Source organism: Mesoplodon bidens (genome assembly GCF_964165515.1).
Source record: "Mesoplodon bidens genome assembly, chromosome: 3".
Classification (NCBI taxonomy): Eukaryota; Metazoa; Chordata; class Mammalia; order Artiodactyla; family Ziphiidae; genus Mesoplodon; species Mesoplodon bidens.
Genome location: NC_138178.1, coordinates 91,120,909 through 91,138,186, shown reverse-complemented (window position 1 = coordinate 91,138,186; position 17,278 = coordinate 91,120,909). Strand labels below are relative to the sequence as shown.

General features: G+C 42.0%; 1 protein-coding gene across 1 annotated transcript in view; it reads right to left on the bottom strand.

Moving 5' to 3' along the window:
- Positions 1-568: 568 nt before the first annotated feature.
- The window catches only part of SPG11 (SPG11 vesicle trafficking associated, spatacsin), a 75,512-nt gene continuing 58,802 nt past the window's right edge, over positions 569-17,278 (bottom strand). The window contains exons 29-40 of the mRNA XM_081229614.1: positions 16,227-16,441; positions 15,024-15,774; positions 9,562-9,701; positions 8,625-8,823; positions 8,063-8,200; positions 6,001-6,134; positions 5,114-5,221; positions 3,368-3,536; positions 2,842-2,930; positions 2,537-2,692; positions 1,664-1,815; positions 569-1,194 (exon numbers count right to left, since the gene is read on the bottom strand). Of these exons, the coding sequence (XP_081085740.1) occupies positions 1,014-1,194; positions 1,664-1,815; positions 2,537-2,692; positions 2,842-2,930; positions 3,368-3,536; positions 5,114-5,221; positions 6,001-6,134; positions 8,063-8,200; positions 8,625-8,823; positions 9,562-9,701; positions 15,024-15,774; positions 16,227-16,441 (2,432 nt within the window). The 3' untranslated portion in view covers positions 569-1,013. The remainder of the gene's footprint in view (positions 1,195-1,663; positions 1,816-2,536; positions 2,693-2,841; positions 2,931-3,367; positions 3,537-5,113; positions 5,222-6,000; positions 6,135-8,062; positions 8,201-8,624; positions 8,824-9,561; positions 9,702-15,023; positions 15,775-16,226; positions 16,442-17,278) is intronic.

Genomic DNA, 17,278 nt, shown 5'->3' with positions numbered 1-17,278 from the left:
GTATACTTATAAAGCTGTTAATAAGTGTTTGATGAGTAGATGCAGTTTTAAAACAAAAATGATTTGTGAGGTCCTTAATAGTGTCACCCTAGAGCAACAAAGGCATAGAGCTGCCTTCCTCTTCTTATTTATTTGGGGAAATTGGTTGGTTGGTTGTTTAGATACTAAGGCCTAATTGAGTACCTAGAAGAACCTAGAAGAACTATTTATTTGGAGTAACTGAACTTATAACTCAGGTTGTGGCTGTAAGCAGAGATAGGGTGATCGTCTCTATTATATATTTTCTTTTAAGCAATTTAACCAAATCTGTGGTTGGAGTCTTTTTTTGAAACTGCCACAGAATCAAAAGTAGGGACAGAGCAAAAAATATTTTAAATTTCTCTTACACAGGAAGTAGGATCCTCAGTCAGAGCTCTACAGACCACTAAGTGGAAGACAGGACCATCTAAATGATTTGAGGAATTAACAGAAAGTAGTGACTACACAGCAATAATTACAGCCAATAAAGATTGTTTTAAGGCAGACAAGGGCTAAGATTTCCTTAGCAGTAATAATGACATACACTGAATTTAAAATCTATTTTATTATAGAGATCAGTTTCTAATAAATGGAAATGTATCATCTGTTCCTTAACTGTGTAAATAATATTAAATTCCTTTGAAACTGGAATCTGCAGGCACAGGTATTCTTTACTAAATACTGTATCATCTCCTAAAGTAGAAGCTATCCTGAGGAAGATGGAGCTTTTGATCTTAATACCAATATCTATATAAAATGGTATATATGAATAATTATTTTCAAATAGGAATTTCCTTGTGAAAATTCTCCTTCTTCACCCACTATTCACAAAGGACTGGTATGGTCAGTCCTGGGGTTTTACAATCAGACATCAAAGATCCCCATGGCATTTCTCTAGTCTGACCACAAACATCTGTCAGTACCTCATTTCAGTGTAAGAAGACAGGCAGGTATGCATTTTTGGCAGTAACCATCCTCATGTCATCTGAATCCAGCTAACCTGCTAGCATGTCCTTTAGACAGCAGCCTGTCTGAGGGTCCTTCAGAAGCACATTTACAACGTCATAAAATTTGTGTTCGTATGCCAGCTTGTAATACGAGTAGACATCTTCACAATATGTGAGTAACTTCTTCAGGTTTTTCACAGCTAAGTCTGTAGGCTGATGATGTTTACATCTAGACAAAGAAACAAGAACGCACAGGTTAAGATGCTGCATCTGGAACGAGGGCTCTCAGCTCTGATACTTACCACTGTCTAAAGAGGCGAAGGTGCTTGAATCTGAGAAATCATTCAGACTATTAGGGAGTGCTTGATACACAATGACATTATTTCATTAAAAATGAGTATCTTAATGCTGGCCTTAATTAGAATAATTTCAGTACTCCAAAGGGGACCTCTGATGTTTAGTGTTTTTGGCACTTCAGACAAGCTGAGTAGCTCTCCTCCCATTTTAAGTACGGAGCGCCATAAGCAAACTATTCTCATTCATCCGTTTGCATAAATTTGTTAAAAGATCGTCCTTCTGGGTGTTCTTGACACCTCTTTGCCATCTCAAGAAGAGTGGGTAGCCTATAGGCATGTTATACGTAGTCATAAAATTCTTACCCGTGCCTGATCTCAAAGCAGAGGCATTTTAATACTTACTTTATTGAAATTTCTTCAAATATACTGGATCTTAATAACCTTTGCTGCTTAAATTCTTCCAAGTAATTAAAGTCTCCTTTAAGAATCACTTGTTGGTATAGAATTTCAGCCCAATCAGGAACAAAGTCATAGGCCTCAGCCACAATAGAAGCCTTAAAAGGATGGAGGGGTAGGAGGACACCATTAGAGCCTATTTGATGTAAAACTGAAGGCAAACTGCTCTAGAAAATGACTTCATATTCACTCTATGAGTGTACAGTATTATCAGCACCAATAATGTTAGAAGGCTCTATGTATCAGGGTTGGTGAAAAGTTTGCTACTTCCCCTTCCCTGACACCCCAAACACCTTCCTTCAGTGTTTTTAATCTTCCTCACAGTGGGTTAAAAGAACTGCTGATGAATATTTTTCTCACTAACTCAACTCTCTAAGGAACAGTGGGAGGGCTGATTCCCTGATAACCATCCCTCCTTGTTAAAGGGCTAGAACCAGCCTCCCTCCCAGAAGCCCTGACTTTTTATGCTAACACAAGTGCACTGGTCTGGAAATGCTGGGGCTAAGAAGATGCACACAGGACCACTAGCAGGGATGTTCCCCTGAACCTCAACTATCTTAAGTGCAAAGATGTCTGCCTCTCTGCTGGCTTAATAGTGTGGGGAAAGGAGACAGTATGTCTCACTGTTCTCCAACCTCTGCCCAGACAATATGCTGGTAAGAAATACTACTATGGAAAGGAAGTTGGAGAGCTGGACTGTCCTGGGTCTGTCACTAGCCCTGAGACCTTAGGTAAACCACTCAGCTTCTGGGTCCCATGACAGGGACAGCAGGAGAGAGGATGCTGGCAGCACAGGCTAGGTTTTTCTTCCTTGCTCACCTGGTAGAACCGAGGTAGGGCCATGATACAGTCCATCAGCCTGTGGCGGCCCAGGTTGATGAGCATTGTGTTCTGGCCGGTGTTCAGAAAGTGAATCTGCAGTGTTATCAACTTGGTGAGCCGGTGACAGTGCAGGGCCTGTCGCACGCAGGAGTCCTGAGGGATGAGGGTGGCAGTAGGCACAGATAAAGACTTTGTTGCCGTCATCTCCCCCGTGAACCCTCCAGCAATGGAACAAAATAAAATTACTCCTACTGCAGACACCAAGCCGCAAGTCCAGTCTGGAGTAAGACTCCCATGGTTACCTTGGCATAACTCTCTGCTGCATCCACCATCAGAGTTAGGGCCTTCAGCAGCAGCTGCTTCAGTTGGTGCCCATCCTTGAGGCTGTCCTCTGCAAGGGAGTAAAGGAAACTTGGGTGTGTCTGACTCCCAAGGCTGGCTACTCTCATCCCACTCAGTAGTAGGGTGGACTAGAGAAACAACCCAGCTCATGTTCACAGGGAGGCAGGTATGTCTCACTCAGGTAAAGGCTATTGGGCCACTGCCCCATCTAGTTCAATTTCTCTCTGAAACAGCAAGGCGGGCTTACACGGCATCATCAACATACATTGGTTCTTGACAGGTGACACCCCTGGATGCACTGGCTACAAGAGGGGTAAAATGCCTTCCAACCCCCCTTCTGTCTCCTTTCTGCCCCCCTGGGGCCCCACTAAATATGTTAGAAGCTGAGGTGGGTATTAGTCTCATGGACTCTTGCCCTGCTTAGCCCTGAGAACCTTCCCTGGCCGGCAGCACTGCCCTGGAGGTGCTGCTGTGAGCTCTGCTCACCCCAGGGCTGAGACTCAATCAATTTCAGTTGGATGCAGGCAGCTGCCTCATGGTTCTCCCCAATCTCCCGACACATGCTGAAACACAGGGCAATCATGTTGTGCTTCTCACTGTCCCCAGGGCGGCAGCGTTTGATGTAGTCCAGTAGGGCCGTCTTCAGGGTACCACTCTGCCCAGAAAAAAGGGGGGGAGTACCAAGGTCTCAGCCATGTATTGCAAGGTAGGCAGGACTGGCCTAGTCCTTTGATTCTGAAAGTTCCTCAGAAACTCCCAAGGAAAAGGAAAAGATAAGCAAAAATGACTACAGAAGTTTATACTATCCTGAGTATAGGAAACAGGCACATCCTCTCTGCTGGTGGGAGTGTAAATGGTAAGACCTGTCAGAGGCGAGAAGCCTTAAAAATGTACACACGTGCATTAGTCTAACGACTCCACTTCTAGGACTCTATCCCTAAAGAAGCAAGCAGAGAAAAGTGCTAAGATGGATGTAACAAGGATATTTAATAGCAAACAATTAGAAATATTCCAGATGTCCAGAATAAGATCTAAGAGAACACCATGTAGCCATTAAAACCGATGTTGACTTGAAAATTATTCATGCTTATTATTAACTGAGAAAAGCAGGCTATTTCTTATCTGCACAGCATGACAAGTTTGATAAAAATATGTGAATATGTATGTATATATGTTTGTGGGTATATGTGCAAAGAAAGGGCCTATACCAAATTGTTAGCAGTGGCTGTCTGCAGACAGTAGCTAGACACACGGGGCTTTTTTTCATGTTCTGTTTTCCAGGTGTTTTTTTTTTTAACTATGGAACGCTTCACGAATTTGCGTGTCATCCTTGCGCAGGGGCCATGCTAGTCTTCTCTGTATCGTTCCAATTTTTAGTATATATGCTGCCGAAACGAGCACCCGTTAAGTGTCTTAACGTTGAATATTCAATACTTTTGTAATCAGAAACAAAGTTATTAAAAGAATATTTAAATGCAGGAACAAAAATGCCTCAAAAACGATTAAAATCCTGAAGGTGTCCCTATGTCCAGGACTTGCTCCTTTCCTTACAACTGGACTGGTCTGTCCTGAAACTAGCCCAGCATTGAGGAGAGTTTTTCTGCTTTGTCTCTTAATCCTGCTTGGCTGGGCCCAAGTTCCCAGATGTCAAAAGTGCACCTAGGTTTTTATTTATTTATTTATTTATTGGCCGCGCCACGCAGCATGTGGGATCTTAGTTCCTCAAAGTGCAGAGTTAACCACTGGACCACCAGGGAAGTCCCATAGGTTTTTAAATATTTAGAGGTGAAATGGGTGAAAACAATGAATCAGCCAATGAATAACTTGAAAACAGAGGCTCTGTGAGTGCATGCCTGGTGTCACATAGTATGCTGAGGACAGACAAGCGCCCGGAGACCAAAGGCCTGGCAAGTCAGGCTTTTGCTTCCCAGCCTCCTTCCTGGTCATCATCATAAATAGCTCCACAGCTTTCTAGACCCAGACCTTGGCATTCACTTCTGAATAGCTCTCGACAATACACTTTTTCATGGTCCCCTGAAAACTCTCCACTCTAAACTGGTCTGAGCTCTGTAACCTTAAGCTACTGGTTACAGTATATGTCTTAGGGAGGTCCTTAATTCCCTCCCTCTATATCCCAGGAGTCCATCCTGATTGGGATTAATCCTGAGAAAACAGACTCCCAAGTGTCAGTAGTACATGTCATACTGCAGCTCAAAAATACTGTACACCTACCGGGTCCAATTTCTTCCTCATCAGCACTTCAAAGTAGTGTTTTTTATGCAGCAAATCAAATATGTATGTCATCTCATTGTACCTTCCAATGCCAGTGAGGAGACGCACCTACAAAGGCAGAGGGCAGCTTGCATCAGCATTGCTTGGAGTTCTCTGAGCCAGACCACTACCCCCAACACTTTGGTTGCTTTCAAATACCAACTCTGGCGGGAAGAAGGGTTAATGGCCAGGCTGCCACGCTTAACTCCTTTCCTCCTTGCCTGTCTCCCCCACTTCCCATCCCATGTACCCAACAGGGGCCTTCTGTGGAGGATTCAGAAATGCTAGTCATTGGGAAACCACTGGCTGGCTGTCCCCTCCTCTGTTGTCTCTAAACATGACTATCAAGTGCTGAAGTGCCCTCCTCCCGGGCGGGCACTCTTCCCTCTTCCCACCACTCCTTATTACAGCACCCAATGGCTTGCTCAGACACTTGGGTCAGTTTCAAGCCTAGAGAATTTGGGGGGAGGTACAGGAAGCTTGAGTTGTCAGCTCATTTCAATGTTCAATTCAGATACAAGAGGCAGGTCTGGACCTTGTTTTGGGGGGGAAGTAACTGCCATCTTAGCCCTCTAGAAAAGCTAACTGCTTGGTAAGGGGGTATGACAGTCCTGGAGCATGGCAGGGATCCTCTTTGATTTCTATTCCTTTGGAGCAGTCTCTGATTTGGACAGAAATCATAACCTGGAGCAGAGGGTTGAACTGCCCAGCCAGCTACCAAGTAGGTAGTGGTATCCAGATAGGAAAATTCTGTAAGACCACATCAGCTCTGAGCTGATAGTCTCCAGCCTATCTGTTCTATCAAAGGTTTCCTCAGGATGGAGGGTGACGGTGAGGGGGTGACTTACCACCAGTCCATACTCCTCACTGGGGGCCAAGTGGTTGTCTGTGAGCAGCCGGGCAGCCTGCAGGACTCGGATGATGCCCTCCATGTGGCATGTCAGTGTGAAGCAGTGATGAGCCAGGATCAGCAGCTCTGTGGCTGGGTGGGTTGGGCACTGGTAAGACAGGACTGTCAACCCTGGTTAACCCCTGTCTAGCTCTGTGCCTGGCAGGAGGGTCAAGGGGCCTGGTACAGCTGGGCCTGTCTGGAGAAGGCTCCCTCACCAGTCCTCTGAGATCCCTGACCTCACCAGTTCTAGCTCTGGGACGGCCCCCTGATGAAGTCAGTTGTTCTCTCAGTGACAGCACAGGGAGTAACTCTCTTCTCAAAGACAGTCTGCATATAGTGACAGCATTTCCAAAAGGCTCAAAAAATGAGAAGAACGCTAGCTTTCTAAAGATGGAGAAACTTTCTGCAGACAACCTGATGGAGTACCTGCCAATACCAGTCCGAGGGCATTCTCTGTAGCTGAGTGGAGAGTCTTAGGGCCTAATCAAGTGCTATTTGATGCTCTGCACTTCTATAGGCTTTCTAGATTGAGATGTGACGCACACAAATTTAAAACTACTATACACTATCACTATGAGCACAATTAAAAGGCAAACTGGGAAAAATATTTGGAATGCTGGAAGACAGAAGAGGGGTTCTCAGCCTTAATACATGCTGTGCCCTCTGGGCCTTTGCACCTGTGGGGCCCTCCCCAAACCTACTGGCTGCTAATGCTTCTGGTCTTGGTTTGCACATTTCCTCCCCAAACCGTTGTTGGCCCCATCAGTATGCTTACTGTGAATGACACCCCTAGTCTGTGAGCTCCAGGACTGCTGCTTAACTTGTTCACCGTACCCCTGTTTTTAGAGTGCCTGGCACACAGTACTCAGTAGATGTTGCTGAACTGGACTGAGAAGAGATACAGAAGGCTATTTTATTTATTTATATTTTGGCCGTGCTGCACGGCTTGCGGGATCTTAGTTCCCTGACCAGGGATCGAACCCGGGCACACAGCAGTGAAATTGCCGAGTCCTAACCACTGGACCGCCAGGGAATTCCCAAAAGGCTGTTTTCAAAATAAATCTATTCAACCTCTTAAAATCTCACGTGTTCACTAAACATCAGTAAAATGCCTTTTACGCGTCAATCAAATTTGCAGAGTATAATGGGCTCCAGGAAATGAAACTCTCACACACTGCTTAAGAGGGAGTGAAAGTGAATTTTTTTTTCCTGAAGTAAATTTGGCAATATATATATAAAGCCTTAAAAATGGGCATACTCCTGAATCAGGAATTTGTCTTAGGGAAATAACCATGGATGTGCACACAGATTGGCCTATAAGCATGTCTATCACAATGTTTAAAACAGCAGAAAATTGGAAGCAATCTATAGGTCCTACAATAGGGTATACATTTTTAAATTACATATAAGAGAAATATTATGTAATGACTAAAAATTATAAAAAATTATGTAGAATAGTGTCATGGAAAGACATTAATGACAGCATATTGGTAATTATAAACAGTATACACGGTATAATGCTATTCTTGAAAAATAAAAACCTATGGACTTGCATAGAAAAAGATGAGAGGGACACATACTACTGAATGCATACAACAGCACTGTGAAAAGTGAGCAGGCTTTGAAATCACACAGACAGGGTTCACATGCCAGCTCTGCCACTTAATAGTTATAAATTAATCAACTTTTCTAAAGCTTCAGTTTCCTTCTTCTAAAATGGGGACAATAATAGCCATTTTTCAGGGTAATGTAAGAATAAAATAAGCTAAATATGCAAATGTTAAAAGGTTACCTTTTTGTATGATTTTAAATTTGGGGCTGCTTTGCCATATATATTTTCTAACTTTTCTTCAATGAACTTATGGCTTTCTACTAAGAACTTATCAACAATCCTGGAGGAGTAGGGATCCAGAGAAGGAACAAGGATCCAAATTGAGTTTTGAACAGACTTAACCTCAGAAGACTTCTTAGAGACGTGCTTGGGCCCAGAACATGTAAGAAAGTGGCCAAGAACTTACTGCAAGACAAGTCTCCATGGGGAACGGAGGAAATCTTATCCAACAGCTTCATGCCTACCAAGGTGCGGTCTTGACACAGAGCGGTCAGCTGAAGAAACGTCTGGCTTTCCTCTGCTGGGGTGAACGTTTGCTTATGTCCTATACAGAAAGATGTGGAGAAAGGTGCTGGTTTTACCTTGAGAGAGATGAAAGGAAGACAAGAGCCCCAGGGTGGTAGGAGGCCCACTCTGCCCAGGCCTGGGCACCAGGAGGTAATGATGAAGGTGCTCCCGGGCAGCTCTCCTCTTGCTGGGGTCAAATATCTCAGGTGAGATGCCATCTTACAGGACAGCAGGAGCTCATTAGCTCAGAGAAAGGCACAGTTACTCTAAATATAATCATAAAACAGTAAACAAAAAGCAATCATAACAAAATAAATGCAATGTGTTCTCCTCTTACAAGTGGAACCTGGCAACTTGAAAGTACAGCATACAAGATATATATGAGCATAACATCAAATCCTTAATGCTGGAAACTTGAGAATGTGATCTGAAAGGCTGGGGAGGCCTGAAAGGTAGGGCACCTGTTCCCTCTGATGGGGTCAGCAGCTCCCGGGTCACCTCTTCAGCCACAAGTTCAGCCACTGTGTCTGGCTCGAGGCCCTGGGTGCTGATGAAGGCTTGAGCTCGCTTGCATCGGTCAGGCTGCTGAGAGGCCAAGATTACCCGGAGAATGGCCTCACCATCCTGGGCAGCGACATCGGTGTAGGAACAGCCCAACTCCTGAGAGGAAGGCAGAGCCAATCCAAGCCATCATTTGGAACCAGGAAAAAGCTAGCAGAAGACAGCCTTTCCTGAAATCTGATGTGGACAGATGCCATGGTTTTCTGAGCTTAAAGATCCCTCATCCTGAGCAGGAACCTTAGAAGAAGCAAACACTGTTTCCTAGCCCTTTCTACTGCTTTGCCAATGAGGTGAATCCAAGCAAGAGAAAGGCTTGTTTCAGAAAACATCAGGTGACTGATCTCTCACTGAACACTGAGCTTCTCAAATGTTATGAAACCTAAGGAAGTTAAATAAAAGGCAGAGCCCCTTCTTTATTGTTCCCATGGCAGCAGGAAACCCTCAATTTCCAAAGAAGTCTCTGAGCCTTGTTGTCCAAGGAAGGGCTTTTAGTGCTCGGCTTGCTTTCTCTCGTGCTCTTCCACTGCACTTAGAATCTACTCTTTTTCTCCCTCAATCAGCACAAAGCCAGAACAATTCCTGGCTGCTCTGGCTCCTGTTTTATAGTCATTCCATTCCATTTAATTTTATTTAAAAACTTATTTTGGGCTCTTTCCCATATGGAAAGCTCACCACCATTCCCCAGGGATGGATTCATCCCGACAAGAGCTCCACTCCCAGGTCATGATTATAACCTGAAGGGCTGACTGAGGGCAACGTCCAAAATTCACCTTCACCTTCTCCCTTCCCTCCCTCTCAGAGGAAGCTCCTGTGGAGACCCAGCCCTTTGGCACGTACCTTGGCAAGTGCATAGAGACAGAGGACCTGCCGGCAATAACTCTTCCCATGGAGGCATTTGCTTGTCAGAGTTTCCAGAGTAGTCACCGCTTCATCACTGGGGGGCAGCATCCCAAATGACTGACTATCCAAACTTGAAGCTGGAAGCAAATACAGGTCTGAGGGGGGCTTTAAGGGGCTTTTAAGGTCTCTCCTCAGCCCCCTATGACTCTACCTCTCTGCTCACAGCTTCCTTCACTGCACCCTGTTGACTCTCCCTGGGTCTGGGACCACTTCTAACAGGGCTCACACCCCACTTAAACTTCTTTCATTGCCTTCTTCTAGGAAATCCCCAGCCCAGGATACTTCAAAGACTCGAAGCCACCTAATGAACACTCTAGAGATCATCACCAAAGATGGCTGCCAGACTCTCCTCCACATACACTGCCTCCCAATTTCCCCTTATGTCAAATAATCACCAGGTCTACCTGACTGTATCTCCAAAACTTCTCTCCAGTCACCACCTTAGTTCCAGCCTTCATCACCCTGCATCTAAGAGGTGTTACTGTCTCCTGCCGCCAGCCTCCCTTCTTCCCCAACTCCACTTCCACACACTCAGCATTCTTCACATTCTAAAATGCAAATCACAAAAATCAAGGATCATCTGACAGATACCTTAAAGGCTCAGTAAAATTAGAATCCATTCCTGCTTTTTTAAAAAAAGCTCTTAGCCTAAAATAAAACTTTCTTAATTTGAGAAAGGGTTTCTGTTAGTGGGAAAAGGTAGAAAAGAATATTTATATAACACTGTTTCTAACAGCAAAAACAAAATTGAAAAATTTTAAATGTGTATCAGTAAATCATTGTTAAAAAAATCATAGTACATGACCTGAGAAGGAAACCCAAAAAAGGGGGGATATATGTATACATATAGTTTATACTGTACAGAAAAGTGAATCAGCTAAAACAATATTGTAAAGCAACCATACTCCAATTAAAAAAAAATCATAGTACATTCATATAGTAGAATACCCTGCAGTTATTAAAAGAATGAGGTCAATCTATCTGTACTGACAGGGAAAAATGTTGCAGAACAATATAACCGTATTTTTGTAGAAAATAAATAAATATTTGTGTGTGTGTGCACACACGCACACACCCGCACACATGTGCGAGCCCACATGTAGAAAATAATGCACGCCAAGCAAATAAAAGATGTTATTCTGGGGAATTTGGTGGGTGTGGTGTTGAACGGATAAATAACTTTCACTTTTTACTTTATGCACTTCTGTATTGTGTGATTTATTACATTAAGCATGTAATACTTTTGCTTTTAAGATATTACTCTTTTAAAAATATTTAAACACAAAAATTTAAATTTAAACAGAAAAATATAAAAAGCAACTCAGACCATGTTATTCCCCTGCTTAAAATCCTTCATTAGAGTTTTCAGTTCTAGGTCTCTCCCACTGACCTCAATATAAAACCTGGACACAGTGCATGCAGTGCTATATGAGGACTCTGAAGAGCAAGGAGTAGCAGATGGATCGAAGACAACCTGCATTACCATTTTCTCCCCTCTAGGAATCTACAGATTGAATGCAGCGCTGCCCGAAACCCAGAACCAAGCACTACAGCTCACAAAGAGAGTGGGCTCCAGGAGACGTCCTCCAGAACAGGCTCAAGGAGCAGAAAGGGAACTCCCACAGCCCATTCTCTCTGGTCCTAGCTCCTAAGCAACCACTAGGCTGTGGTGGGAGGGGCTGCAGCAGCAGTTGGCAAGAGCCAAAACTCAGAGAGGGACCTTCTTTTCGGATCACAGGTGCTCTGGTTCTAAGGGGGCAGAGTGAATCCCTGTTCCTTTTTGTATTATCCTTCTGTCAGCTGGCCCTAGATGCGGGCAGTCAGGAAAGTACATGACAGGATGGGGTAACTAAACCTCCAGCTTTGGCCAGAAGACTGAAAAGGGAAGCCTCGGGCAACCAGAAAGTACTTGGAAGAGAGATTCAGGAAAGCAACACAATAAGGTTGTTTATAAACATTAGGGCTCATTCCTAGGCTTTGCATGTATGGATCTGATCCTGACCAACAAATCAAAGACTTTGAAAACTAAGTCAACAGACAGACCACTACCCAGGTTGCAGACTGACCACAGGATGGCACATACAGGATGGATCTGAACAGCACCACAAAGAATTTGAAAACTGAACTGATGTTAGAACCACAGCCCACAGAAAGTACACTGGAATGTGTAGTCTGAACATAGCCAGGTCAATTGCCTGCTAAAAACATATCAACATTCTTCATAGGATTTAAACAAGACGCAGCATCCCGTAACACACTATTCGAAATGTCCAAGATACAACATGAAGTTATTCAGCATACAAAAATACAGGAAGATCTCAACTCATATAAGACAAAGAAAAGACAAACGATGAAACCCAGCACTAAAATCACATAAATGTTGAAATTATCTGAAAAAGACTTTAAAGCAGCTATTACAAATGTTCCAACAAGCAATTATGAACGCTCTTAAAATAAACAGAAAAACAGAAAGTCTTAGCAAAGAAATAAAAGGTATAAAGAAGAATAAAATGGAAGTTTTAGAACTGAAATTTAAAAATCACAGAAATTAAAAAAAAAAATCTTAATAGCGGAATGGAAATGCCAGAGGAAAGAATCAGTGAAATTGAAGATAGATAAATAGAAATTATCCAATCTGAACAAAAGAGAAAGACTGAAAAAGACTGAACAAAGCTTCAGGGACTTGTGAAACAATAACTTTTGTTTTTGTTTCATTGGAGTCATTGGAGTCCCATAAGGAGAGGAGTAAGAGTATGGTGCTGGAAAAATATTTGAAAAAAAGATGATGTCTGAAAACTACCTAAATTTGATAAAGCTACATATTTAAGAAACTCAGTGAACTCCAAATAGCATAAGCCCCCCAAAATACATGTCCAGTCATGCTATAACCAAATTGCTGAAGACAAAAGACAGGAAAAAATCTGAAAGCAACAAGAGAAAAATGCATTATCTACAGGAGAACAATGATTCAAATGACTGCAGATTATTCATCAAATACCATGGAAGTCAAAAGGAAGTGGCAGAACATTTTTAAGTGTGGAAAGAAAATAATAAATGTTCTATATCAGCAAAAATCATCCTTCAGGAATGAAGGTGAAATAGAGACATTCTCAGATGAAGTAAAACTAAGACAATCTGTTTCCAGCAGACAACTCTGAAAGAATTACTAAAGGAAGTCCTTCACACAGAAGGAAAAAGAAACTAGAAGGAAACTTGGAACATCAGGAAAGAAGGAAGAGCAACAAAAATTGTAAATATCTGAGTAAATATAATAAACTACTCTCCTCTTGAGTTTGTTAAAATATATTTTTCGGTTGAAAACAAAAAATCTAGCATTGTTTGATGAGATTTTCAGTGTATGTAATATAATAAGGCAACTAAGACATAAAGGGAGAGAAGTAAAGTAACCTACATGATGGTAAGGTTTCTACCTTTAAAATATAATTTTAAGTAGACTGTGAAAAGTTACAAATGTATAATATAACCCATAAAACAACCAATTTAAAAAGCTATGCAAAGCTATACAGTCAAAATCACAAATTAAAATGGATGACTAAAAAATGTGCAAATAACCCAAAGGTAAGAAAAGGTTTCCTCAAAAACCACAAACTACCAAAACTCACCTGAGGTGAAAAAGATAACCTGATTAGTCATATAACTATGAAATAAATTTGTAGTTAAAAATCTTCCAGGGCTTCCCTGGTGGTGCAGTGGTTAAGAATCTGCCTGCCAATGCAGGGGACATGGGTTCGAGCCCTGGTCCGGGAAGATCCCACATGCCGCGGAGCAACTAAGCCAGTGTGCCACAACTACCGAGCCTGCGCTCTAGAGCCCGCGTGCCACAACTACTGAAGCCCGTGTGCCTACAGCCTGTGCTCCGCAACAAGAGAAGCCACCACAATGAGAAGCCTGCACACTGCAATGAAGAGTAGACCCCACTCACCCCAACTAGAGAAAGTCCGCGTGCAGCAACGAAGACCCAACACAGCCAAAAGTAAATAAATAAAATAAATTAAAAAAAAATCTTCCAAAACAAAAATCTCCAGGTTTAGATGGTTTTACTGGTAAATTCTACTGAACATTTAAAGAAGAAATAACACCAATTCCATGTAATGTTTTCCAGAAACGCATTAAACTAGCATTACCCTGATGCAAAAACCAAAGACGGTATTAAAAAAATAAAGTACAGATCAATATTCTTCATGAACATACATTAAGAATTCTCAACAAAATACCAAGTTGATTCCAGTAATATATCAAAAAGAATAATGCACCATAACAAAGTGAGGTTTTTCCTGGGAATACAAAAGCTGGGTTCAATATTTTAAAAGATCAATTAATGTAATCTACTGCATTACTAGTCTAAACAAGAAAAAAAAAAAAAGCACGATCATATCAATGGATGCAGAAAAAACAGGAAAAAATTCAACATTGATCCATGATAAAAACTCTCAGCAAATAGGGAACTTCCTCAACATGACAAAGGGTGTCTTCAAAAAAACCTACAGCTAATATCACACTTAATGATGAAAGACTGAATGCTTCCTCCCTAAGATCAGTAACAAGGCAAGGATGTCCACTCTCACCACCCCTATCCAACATCATGCCAGAAGTCCTTGCTAGAGCAGTAAAGCAAGAAAAATAAATAAGGCAAATATATTGGAAAGGAGGAAAAAGAACTGCCTCTATTCACAGATATGATTATCTCCATAGAAAATCCCAAGGAATCTATAAGAAAACTCCTAGGATAAGTGAGTTTAGCAAGATCACAGGATTAAAGGTTAACATAAAAAAATCAATTATATTTCTATATGTCATCATGTACAATTGGAAACATGATTATTTACATAGGATAAACTTCAGTGAACTAGCCACAAGTCAGACAGAATCCCTCTAACTTTGCTACTTAGCTAGTTAAAAGACCTAGGTGGGACTTCCCTGGTGGTCCAGTGGCTAAGACTCTGCACTCCCAATGCAGAGGGCCCGGGTTCGATCCCTGGTCAGGGAACGAGATCCCACATGCTGCAACTAAGAGTTCGCATGCCACATCTAAAAGATCCCGCATGCTGCAACTAAAGATCCCACATGCCACAATTAAAGATCTCTCATGCTGCAATGAAGATTCCGCGTGCCACAACTAAGACCAAACGCAGCCAAATAAATAAATAAATAAATAAGTAAGTAAGTAAGTAAATAGATAAATAAGTGCGATAAACTGGAGCTCTAGGTTAAAAAAAAAAAAGACATAGGTGTTTCTACTTCATTGACTAGTTAATTACCTAGTTTATGAATTACCCTTAACTTAGTGTAACTGGTGTGCCAAAAGGGACCCTTTCTTACTGGAGAGAATGCCAACAGCACCTCACAGGACTCAGGGCAGTTTGATCTCCTTCACTTACTGCTTTGGACTTTTCTTAGAGGAGTGCCAGGTTCTTCTTCCTCAAGCAGCTCAGCACTTTGTAAGAGAGCGTGGACCTCCGGGTGCAGGTCACCCACACTAGCTTCCCCTGAAGCTAGTGCTCTGCAATGCAACACCAAGGCAACATCTTGGTTATAGAAATGAAAATATCGGCATACTCTACTTGCTTCATGCACACAGCCATCATCCAATAGGCGCCCAATCAAAAAGTTGAGGGACTCCTGCTCCTTCCAATTCAGTTTGTTCTCACAAGTGTCTTTGGATGGAAGGCCATTAAATTCTAAGTATTTTGATGTGTTCAGAGCAGCCAACTTAGAGAATGAAAACTCACTGGCTAAGCTTTCAAAGGAAAGTTCACCACTAGTTGAAATCTGTTGAGAACATCTGGGGGCTATTTCCTCCTGGCTTCCCCTGAGGGTGTGCTGGGTGATGCGGCAGAGCCAGATCTGCTTCTCTAGCTCCTCCAACTCTTCCAAAGGCACCAGGTCCTCCTGGGCAAGCCAGTGTCCTGCCAGAGTGAGCAGCAGATGGCGCTCCTCAGTGCTGCTTGGTCCCTCTTCAGCTGGGCACTCACATGCCGTAAGAGCCTGGGCTGAGAAAAAGGAAGAAGCTGCTTTGCTTGAAATGGAATTTTTCTTAAAATTCTCGTGACATTTTTTCCAGAAGTCAATTCTTGCTTGTTTCAGGGACCACTGGTCAATGTGTTTTAAGGTCTGCATTTCCTGTGTTATCTGTGAAATTGAACACAGCAATTTTTAGCCTTTCCTGGATAAAAAAATATCATAAATGCTAATGCTCCCTCGGTATACCATACTTGTTAAAACCCAAATCAAGTTAGAGAACATGGGACTTGGCTACAGATGATCCTGGATATTTTATCTGGAAAGTTAAGGTATGAAAAACAACTCTAAATTTATCTAATTGAATGAGGTTCAAGAGGAAGGCACCTTATATTTAATTTTACTCAAAGTAAAATAGTTGTACCATGTCCTGTAAGCTAACCTTATATTAAAGCAAACATTCCTCAAAAATGGGCATTCTAGGCTCATCCATTTCTGAAAGTAATGTCTGTGTCAAAAGTGAAAAAGTATCATCACTGGTAAATCACATACTTCATTTAGTTCTCTGTTTAATGCTGGTTCAAAAAGCTAAGAGTTTAAATAACTTAAAAGACTAATGATACCTCTTCAATAACCAAGTTGTCCACAGGTAGCTCAGCTAGTTCTGCTACCCTCCTGGCCAAAGCAAAGTATCCATCTGTCTCCAGTTTTTCTAAAATTGATCTACATTCATGCTGAAAATTCTCAAGGCTGTAGCTGGTAATAATTACACGATTAATGGCTATGGACGTATCCTTCAAAATTTGGCTAAGGGCACACAGCTTCTTCACATCTGGACCTGTGCCAAAGAGAAGCAGATATAAGCATTTAATCAGTAAAATACTGCTATGGCATTTCAAGAGTAACTAAATATGAGGGGAGAATATTTATATTTAACATAATAATGTAGTTAAAGGGAAAATAAAAACCTATTTTTCTACTCTGGTTGGCTGGCAGAGGAAGCCAAAGGCAGCTCCTATATAGTAAGAACTATTAAGATTAGCACATGGACTCCATCTACAAATCTGGCTTTATATACCAGGCAGAAGTTGGTGGCCTGCTATGTAGTAGCAACTCAGTTAACCTTGGGAAGATTTGGCCATTCATTCAGGTTAGTTCCATCTTTTTCCAGATTTTTCTCCTACCTTGAACAAATTTGTTTTTACGATTGTTCACTCATTCATTCACTGCAGGCATCATGTGGATCAAGACACAGAACTTCTAGGACAGTTGAAACTGCAGGTGGTCAACAGCCAAAGCTCTAACGTGGTACACTGTCTTCAGAATGGAGCACCACTTGCTCCTCCAGATATCTATCTAACTTAACCCAGGGAGACCCAGCTAAGCACTTCCTGATGTCCCCAGGAAAGTCTCTCTCTCTTTTTTTAATCAAAGTATAAGTGACTTACAATATTATATCAGTTTCAGGTGTACAACATAGTGATTTGATATTTTTGAACATTACAAAATGATTACCATGATACATCTAGTTACTGTCACCATACAAAGTTATTACAATTTTATTGACTATATTCATTATGCTGTACATTACATCCTTGTGACTTACTTATTTTATAACTGGGAGTTTGTACCTCTTAATCCCCTTCACTTATGTTGCCCATCCCCTCACCTCCTC